The 10,197-nt window shown below is 36.5% G+C and overlaps 1 protein-coding gene across 1 annotated transcript in view; it reads right to left on the bottom strand.

The window, feature by feature from the left end:
* Window positions 1-1,024: 1,024 nt before the first annotated feature.
* Window positions 1,025-10,197, bottom strand: part of LOC142348048 (myeloblastin-like) — an 11,273-nt gene continuing 2,100 nt past the window's right edge. The window contains exon 2 of the mRNA XM_075399215.1: window positions 1,025-1,813. Coding sequence (XP_075255330.1) covers window positions 1,025-1,813 — 789 coding nt within the window. The remainder of the gene's footprint in view (window positions 1,814-10,197) is intronic.

The raw sequence follows: 10,197 nt of genomic DNA, 5'->3' as shown, positions 1-10,197 counted from the left end.
ATCCTATCACCCAGTTTAAAATTTTTCTCAGTGATTTGACCACCGACTTGTCAGCATGCATTATCTAAGCGGGTTTCGCGTGATTAAGTTATCTGTTCTTCTGCAAGTTTTTTTTTAAATTTGGAACTCAACTTTTTTAAAGAGGTTGCTAGGGCGCCGCAGGAATGCAAAAAACTCAAAACCTTTTTTGAAAACGCTTTGAATTTGGTTGTTTTTGCAAGTTTTTTTTTCATTTGTGGTCACGAAGGAAACGCGATTAAATCCATCACTTCCCAGCTTTCCGGGTGTATACGTGATTAATGCAAAGAACGTGACACTTATGTTGTGCGGGATTGCAATCTTTTCCTTTCGTCTAGAAAAATACATCCTGGTTTGACGTGAAAAATGCGCCAATTTATAAAAGATGAAGTTTGCTAGAAACGTTTCTGGTTTCCTAAAATGATGCAGTCCCTGAAGTATATTGACCAACTGTTAGCAGTCACCGTGTTTGTCCTTTCTCCTGCAAACTCAAAAATACACGACAATTTGTCTCATTTTTCAAGACAGCAAAACTTTTCAGATAAACCACGTTTTGCGGCGAACTTTTCTTTTAAGATGTAGAAAACAAACGGTGACTGTATTATATTTAAAAGTGTATGTTTAATAATGGTCAACGATGGTTTAATATGTCTAACCCGAAGTATTTTTATACCTAAACATGTTGGACCTATATTCTTTTCATGCGTTGAGCAACCCTGTTTTCAAAATTGATTTATACGACACAAGATATATCAATGGAATTTCTTTGAAAATCATCGTGGATCAAAAAATTTGGTCGCTTCATTGTTAATCCCGCGGCCTGTATTGGTCAACCTACGGCGAACCCTTCCACTTAGTTTGACACAAAGTTTTTTCATAACCAATATGAGTCGACCGTGATCTTTTCAACCACTCAAGAGTCATCCTAATTCTGAGAAAAGATAAATTTTATTGTATTATGACGTCATAATCTGCGATGGTGTGATAATATGCTATGTTCCAATATTCACATTAATTTTATATAAGGATTCATAACATAGTCTATCCAATCATAAAACAAGGGTACATTAGTGAAAAAGCTGCCATTGTTGCATCCAAGCATAGGTGTGTCACTTCTGGCAAGAGAAAAGCTGGCGACTCCCATAAGACAGTCTGGAACCATAGACCTGCAGAGGAACTTATAAAGAGGCCCCCCGTCATCCATCATGCAAATACTGCCTTGCTCAATCACAGCTTTCACACAAATCAGTTCTTCTGGACAGGGTTTTATGATGCCTACTGTTTTGCTGGCTTCAATCAACACAGTTCGTTTGAAGATCATCTGTTTAAGTTTCTTTGGAAGTGCCAAGCGATCCACTTCTGTGATGAAAGATCCCATACCGCAAGCCCCAATTATTTCACTGTCAATGTTCTCCGTAATCATCGATTCCTCTGGGTTGCATACCCGTATCGCCATTTCATTGCCGTTTTCAATCGCTTTCTGGGTTTTGAGCAAAGCAAGGTCACTCAGTGGAACATTTAGTTCCTGGTAAACAGGGTTCATAAAAATGCGCTCTACGTTGTAACGGACCCTGGGTGAATCTTTCTCAGAGAAATCGCCCACCTCAATTTTTAGCATTTTTTTTGTGTCTTCCATATCTCTGACGCAGTGACCCGCTGTCAGTACGAATCGGTCGCTCAGAATAGTAGCCCCGCAGAAATCGCGCCCGTTCAGTAACCGAGCAAAGAATAATCTAGGCGGTGAATTGACTCCATTGATAATGAGAGATGTTAGTTGTGACGTCACAGTGGAACCCTAGTTGAGAGTCTTATGGAAAATTATCGACTCATAAAAAGTAGTTTCCTTAGACACGAATTGTTCATGAAATGACTTTCAGCTCATGAAAAAAACAGGTTGCTATCAACAGTTTCGTCAATTGTTCTCCACAACATAGAGAGTGTAAATTTTGTCAATTTTAACCCCCCCCCCCCCCCCCCCACCCGACCCCTCCTCCCACTTTATCTTCACTCCTCGGTTAAAAAATTTTTGGGTCCCATTATAGCTCTGTTTAGTGGTCAGAACCCCCCCCCCCGCTTATTGGTCAGAAAACCTAGCCCCCCCCCCCACAATCATGGTAAATATACCACAATGGGGGCCATAATTTCATGGAAGGGGAATAAAGGAAAAAACCCAAATTTTCAGTATTTTCATGAGCAAAAGTTTAATCCTATGCAATTATTAAAGCTGGGCCACGGCTCACATAATCTGCAGGGATTTAGCTCTCTTAATAGTCTTTTGATAAGTTGAGCCCTCAACTAGGCATAATAAATTTTCGACACTCCCTTGAGATCATCAGGGGATTTCTTGGTAACTGAGAAATTACAGCCTGAAAACAGAACATATAAAACTGCCGCAAAAAGCAAACCCATGTTTTGATTGCGATCAATGTTATGAGAGAATTCAAATGAACTTGGCAAAACTTGGTTGTGTATATATGACAATCTAAGATTAATAGTAAAGGTTAACAAAATACAACCTAATTAGTTATCAGAAATTCCATCAACTGAAGTAACTCTGAGTCCAGATTCTTGGTTTTTTTTTTCTGGATGGCAAATATGAAAATTCATAGGCTAACTATCAATGTCAAGTCAGATTGTCAAATACTTATATGTTCTCAAATATAAAGAGTGTATTTAAAATAAACAAATCTGTGACTATATGATGAAATGAAAACGCCGCTAGTGTGATGAAAAACTTAGGAAATTTTCGGATCAATTCTATCCCCCTTCCCCCCGGGAGCAAGTGCGATTTTTTCAGATAGTTATGTTATATAACTACGCATAATTTTTTTAAGGGGGACCAATTAAGAAACGGAGGGGGGGGGGGGGGGTAAATAGATTCAATTTTGGCTCCAACATTCAGCACATTTTATTCGGAAACAAAAATTGCAAGCAGAGGAAGACTAATTATTTCTTATTAAATTTATCTTCACCGTTGTTTTCACTACTTTTGTTTTTCAACTAAGCGCTACATAGCATTATCAAAGATATGCGGTGGTTATATAACGCATCAAGTCCAATATACAAGCGGTTTTGGTGAAATGTTCCAAAAGAGCTCTCTATTGCACCCTACATGAATCCTTAATTGAATAGGTTTTTCTGCTATTTTCAGGCTGATACTGGAAAATTTAAAAGATGAAAACAAAGGCATACTTTGTGTTTCAGTTAAACAACCAATTACTTGCAATATTTTAAGGATATAATTATCTTCCTGCTCAAAAGAATATCAAATCATTATAGGCAACACTGATAAACTTTCATCATAGTCAATCGATTTTGCGAAACAATAAAAATTTGAAAGGTCCTAAAATAATCATACCACCTGTCCCTAAAAATAAATTCTATTTAGGGCAACCCGCTGGACTTTTGTTCAGCAGACATTTCTGGTATGAGCCTTTCTACTAAAAAAACATAGGCAGCAGAATAAGAGACTTACTTATAAAAAAGAACGGATAGATTGGAACAACTACATTTATGTACTCACTCTTTGGCAAATGCCAAAAAAATGATACATGCAAGATCAATAACCTGAGTACTTGCAAATTGTGTTAAGCAGCGTAATCATTTAGTTGAGTAGATTGCACTGCATTTGTGATATCTAAGATTTAAGTGGGAGTTTGCGTCGCGTTTGCCTAATCTGGTTTCTTGAATTCTTTTTCTCTAACGCTTCAATTGGAGAATTCGTCGCGAAAGACTATTTAGTATTTTCAACACTGATCACCTATTTGAAGAATGTTCCTTTGAAGATTCGATTGTAAACTGAGTTGAGAGATCCAAAAGTGAGAAAAAGGAAATGAAATACAAAGTTAGTTCAAAATAGCAATAAAAAAGAATTGGTTTACTAAATTTCCGTGTTATATTTGTTTTTGTGACTTTTGATTTCCTTTTTCTTGATATGGCGTTTCTATTTGATGAATGTTCGGAGTCCGAAGAATGACTAGTTGGGGCCGAACTTTTAGTTTTCGCAATTTTGGTGCTCAATGCGGCGCGGAGGACGATGTGGGTATGGGTTGAGTAGGTGGTGCTGCGATTGCTATTTGTGGACTTAGTTGAAGTAATTGAGTGAGATTGGGTTGATTTTGATATGCCTCATAAAATTTATGTTTTTTTTGTGTTTCTCATTTTGAATGCTTTGGCAACATTACTAGATGTTGATACGCAGGAGCGAGAAGAAACGATACTAACGTTTAATTTTCTTGCTTCAAAAATTTTTCTTGGCAGTTTTGTCTTGTGGCTGACAAGTTTCTGCTCCGGAGTTTTTTTTGAGTTTAAGGGGACGATGGTTTGCCTATTGGGCTGTTTGTTAGCGCTCATCTTCTGTACCAGATTTGGCTATGTCGGAAATTCCGACTCGGACTTCCGCCTTATTAGGCGTTTTAATCACGCTTATTGTATTGTAAGGCTTTTATTTTTGCAACTGTGCTTCCGGGAGCCAACACTTCCAGTTCAACCAAATTGTGTTTTGCCTTCGATTTGCGTTAATTTTCCTCGCAACTTTTAATTGGCTGCGGAGTTCGGTTCTTGAGATTGCTAGAGAAATGCGCTCAGACCATACTACTCGGCTCCCATTATCTTGCGTTTGTGCTTGACTTTCATAGCGGCTGGAATTTGCGATGCAAATGGCTTATTTGACCTCAAAATTTCTACACAGGACTATGTCTGGCCGTTGTTTATCTCTGAGGTGCAATCGTCCGAATATGGTATCTTCATTTAAAGAGTATTGTATTTTATTATAGCTGATGTGTTTAGGGTCTGGTTCTGTTACTATATTAGATATTGCTGCATAACATATTCAGCCAAAGTGTCCCTCGAATGCGGTTTAACTTCTAGTTTTCCTTTTGGTTTTATGTAGTGTTTAAATGATTGCATGTATTGAATGTTTTTCTTTAATTGTTTATTAATATGACCTTTCATACATGATAATTGTTTTTCTACTGTTCGAACCAAACTGTCAACAAGTCAGAATTATCTACCTTTATTTGATGGTGTATAAATAGCTTTGATTGAACTTTTTGACTGACTTGAAGTATTTGATTGCAATCGGGTCGACTTTGAAATGCCTCATCACATTTATGTTTCTTTTTTGGGAATTTCACTTTCAGTGCTCTGGCAACCTTACTGGATGTTGATATGCAAGAACGAGAAAAAATGATACTAAGGTCATCTGCTTGTTCGCGAGAAAGTTTAAATTTCCTGCTTCACAAAATTTTTAATCAGTAGGTCTTTCTTTTGGTTGACTTTTTCTGCTGCAGAAATTTTCCATCCGTTCTAGGAGAACATCGGTCTGCTTATTGGGTTAGTGTTTTGAGTGCTCATCTTTTATACCGAATACGGCTATGTTACTAATATTGGCGCGTTCACTTTTGCCGTACTAGGCTCTTTTATCACGCTCGTTGTTGCTCTTACTTTTCAAACGGTGTTTCATGGAGCATGCACTAGGTACCGCTCAATAAAATTGCGTTTTTGCCACCGAGTTGCGTTTATTTTCCGCGCAATTTCGACTTCGATGCAGCTTTCGGGCGGGAAATGGCCTCACACCAGTCTTATTGGTTCTCATCGTCTTGCATGCGCTCTTGACGATCGTGCGCGTTGGCATTTGCGGCGCAAACGGCTCTTTCGACCACTAAAATCTTCAAATCTTTTTCCTGTCAAACATTTAGCCTGGTCTATTCTAATGGACCGTGGAACACGGCGATTTTATATATATATATATATATATATATATATATACATATATATATATACATATATATATATATATATATATATATACATATATATATATATATATATATATATATATATATTCACATAAACATATAAATAAAAAAATTTTTATAACATTCGAACAGGCTGCATAATTTAGCAATTCAACTGTACGATGATTAGAAAATCTATCAGTGGCAATTAGAAAGTGTTGTTCTACTCTTTTTTCGTTTAAAATAGAGATGCCAAAGTCTATTTCTGGTTTCTTCGTTTGATTCTTTACAATCAGATAAAGGTGAACTTTCGCTACGCGGAATCCCTGGTTAAAATTTTTTAATAATATCTGTTGACGTTTTGCACTCCCTAGCCTTCGCTAGTATATCCCGATGGGTATATGGCCACCAAAAATGATGTGCTAGTGAAAACATTTTTGAGGTTTTGTCAAATGTATTTCTCATAGCACTGCTTCTTTTATGGCCTTTTGTCTGACAATACGTTCATCACTGCATAAGCATCCTCTTTACACACCAATATCCCTCCGCAATGGGTGGATGCGCGGGCTGAATTCTAAAGGTCTTTTTTTATTCTTTGCGAATGACACTATCTCTCACTTCCTTCAGGGCTTCGTTTTTACCGATGAGGATGGCTAGGAGTTTCTTGCTAAAAATTCTGTTTATGGTGTTCGTCAACCGTTGTTCTCCAACTGCAACTCAGGTGTTGGTGGATGGTGTTGAGCCTGAAGACGATTTGTTTGTTCCAGGAGTTATATTATTTAGTGAATTTTCTGAATCTGTTCGAACCAAACTGTCAACAAGTCAGAATTATCTATCTTTATTTGATGGTGTATAAATAGCTTTGATTGAAATTTTTTGACTGAATTGAAGCATTTGATTGCAACCGGGTCGATTTTAAATTTCCTCAACACATTTATGTTTTCTTTTTTGGGAATTTCATTTTCAGTGCTCTGGCAACCCTACTGGATGTTAATATGCAAGAACGAGAAAAAATTATAATAAGGTCATCTGCTTGCTCCTGAGAAAGTTTAATTTCCTGCTTCACAAATTTTTTATCTGTAGGTCTTTCTTTTGGTTGACTTTTTCTGCTGCAGAAATTTTTCATTCATTCTAGGAGAACATCGGTCTGCGTATTGGGCTAGTGTTTTGAGTGCTCATCTTTTGTATCGAATACGGCTATGTTACTAATATTGGCGCGTGCTTTGCCTCACTAGGCTCTTTCATCACGATCGTTGTTGCTCTTACTTTTCAAACGGTGTTTCATGGAGCATGCACTAGGTACCGCTCAATAAAATTGCGTTTTTGCCTCCGCGTTGCGTTTATTTTCCGCGCAATTTCGACTTCGATGCAGCTTTCGGGCGGGAAATGGCCTCACACCAGTCTTATTGGTTCTCATCGTCTTGCATGCGCTCTTGACGATTGTGCGCATCGGCATTTGCGGCGCAAACGGCTCTTCCGACCACTAAAATCTTCAAATTTTTTTCCTGTCAAACATTTAGCCTGGTCTATTCTAATGGACCGTGGAACACCGCGATTTATATATGTATATATATATATATATATATATATATATATATAAATATATATATATATATATATATAAATATATATATATATATATATATATATATATATATATAATATATATATATATATATATATATATATATACATTCACATAAATATTTATATAAAAAAAAATTATAACATTCAAACAGGTTGCATAATTTAGCAATTCAACTGTACGATGATTAGAATATCTATCAGTGGCAATTAGGAAGTGTTGTTCTAATATTTGCCAAAGTCTATTTCTGGTTTCTTCGTTTGATTCCTAACAATCAGATAAAGGTGAACTTTCGCTACGCGGTATCCCTGGTTAAAATTTTTTACTAATATCTGTTGACACTTTGCACTCCCTAGCCTTCGCTAGTATATCCCGATGGGTATATGGCCACCAAAAATGCTGTGCTAGTGAAAACATTTTTTAGGATTTGTCAATTGTTTTTCTCCCAGCACTGCTTCTTTTTTGGCCTTTTGTATGACAATAAATTCATCAATGCATAAGCATCCATTTTACACACCGATATCCCTCCGCAATGAGTTGATGCGCGAGCTAAATTCTTTATGTCTTTTTTCATTGTTTGCGAATGACACTATCTGTCACTTCCTTTAGGGCTTTGTTTTTACCGATAAGGATGGCTAGGAGATTCTCGCTAAAAATTCTGTTAGTGTTGTTCGTCAACCGTTGCTCTCCAACTGCAACTCAGGTGTTAGTGGATGATGTTGGGCCTGAAGACGATTTGTTTGTTCCAGGAGTTATATTATATGGTGAATTTTCTGAATTGTCTTCAGAGTTAAAGGTTACTTGGGCTTTAGTGGTTTTTGTTGGTCGTTCTCGTAGCATTTTCAATTTTGTTGAGTAGTGAGTTTTTGAGTGATTGGTACTAAGAAGTGTTTTTGGGCAAAATGTCAGAGAGGTTTGGTCGCACTGTTTTTAGAGTTCTGTTTTTTTTATCCTGTGTATTCCTGGATCTGACCTTTATTAGTTTGTGAGGTGCAATCGTCCGAGTTTGGTATCATCAGATAAATTGTATTGACTTTTTCATTTCCTACGGATTTACTGTCTGGTTTTATTATTATATTGGAGTTTTCTGCAATATATTTTCTGCTAAAGTGACCCACGAATGGGGTTTAACTTGAAGCTAATTTGATGTAGTTTTTCAATTATTGCTTGTACTGCATGTTCTACATCCAATTTTTTATTTAGATGACCTTTCATAGTTGATAAAAGTTTTTCTGCAATTTGAAATAGACTGTCAACATGTCCGATTGCTCTAATGTTGTTTGCTGGTGCATAAATAGCTTTCATCTCTGTTTGCGGAAAATCTTCAAATCTTTTTCCTGTCCAACATTTAGCCTGGTCTATTCTAATGGACCGTGGAACACCGCGATTTTATATATATATATATATATATATATATATTTACATAACTATTTAAATTAAAAAAATTATAACATTCGAACAGGTTGCATTATTTAGCAATTCAACTGTACGATGATTAGAATATCTATCAATGGCAATTAGAAAGCGTTGTTCTACTCTTTTTTCGTTTAAAATAGAGATGCCAAAATCTATTTCTCGTTTCTTAGTTTGATTCCTTACAATCAGATAAAGGTGAATTTTCGCTACGCGGAATCACTGGTTAAAAAATTTTACTAATATCTGTTGACGCTTTGCACTCCCTAGCCTTCGCTAGTATATCCCGATGGGTATATCGCCACCAAAATTTCTGTGCTAGTGAAAACATTTTTGAGGATTTGTCCAATGTATTTCTCACAGCACTGCTTCTTTTATGGCCATTTGTGTGACAATACGTTCATGAATGCATAAGCATCCATTTTACACACCAATATCCCTCCGAAATGAGTGGATGCGCGGGCTGAATTCTTTAAGACTGATTTCATTTTTGCGAATGACACTATCTCTCATTTCCTTTAGGATTTCGTCTTTACCGACGAGGTGGCTAGGAGTTTCTTGCGAAAAATTCTGTCTATGATAATCTTCAACCGTTGTTCTCCAACTGCAATTCAGGTGTTAGTGAATGGTGTTGGGTCTGAATACGATTTGTTTGTTCCAGGAGTTATATAATTTGGTGAATTTTATGAATTGTCTTCAGAGTTAAGATTGTCTGGGCTTTAAAGGTTTTTTGGTCTTTCTCTTAGCATTTTTAATTTTGTTGAGTACTGCGTTTTTGAGTGTTTGGTACTAAGAAGAGTTTTTGGGCAAAATGCCAGAGAGGTTTGGTCGCACTGTATTTAGAGTTCTGTTTTTTTTTTCAATTTCGTGCTTATATGAGGTAGTTGGTTGTGATTTGGACATTTGGTGTCAAATATGGTGCTTATTGTACTCACTTGTTTAGATTGTTCACATTCTTTATCGCCAAATTTTTGCAGTGTATTTGCACACCTTACATACCAGGAGCAAACCTATTTTTGCTCCTGGCATGTTTTCATTGTTAATATTTTAGGGAAGGAGTTGATCAATCCAACATGAAAGTCTAGTATTACAAAAGTTGTTTGATTTCTCGTCATTAAGTATATATGATAATGCGTAATGATCTGTGATTAGCGTGCAACCTTTGCCGTATAACTAATGTTTAAAATAGTCGATGGACCATACGATTCCAAATAATCCTAATTCAATAACACCGAAACGTTCTTCTCCATTATTCATGAGGTGCGATTGGTTAATGTTTTTGGTTTCCAACACTTTTTTATGTCTTATATCCGATTTTTGATCTTGAGTCACCACATTTTACTAGGAATTGTAATTGAGGATTTTAAGCTTAGTTTTCTTTACTTTGTGCTTTTTGGGGGGGGATTGGGGGGAGGGCTAGTTTTATCAAAAAATTGGAAAAGA

Source organism: Convolutriloba macropyga, chromosome 10, assembly GCF_964194025.1.
Source record: "Convolutriloba macropyga chromosome 10, txConMacr16.3, whole genome shotgun sequence".
In the NCBI taxonomy this organism is placed as follows: Eukaryota; Metazoa; Xenacoelomorpha; order Acoela; family Convolutidae; genus Convolutriloba; species Convolutriloba macropyga.
This window is presented reverse-complemented; position numbering and strand designations above follow the sequence as displayed.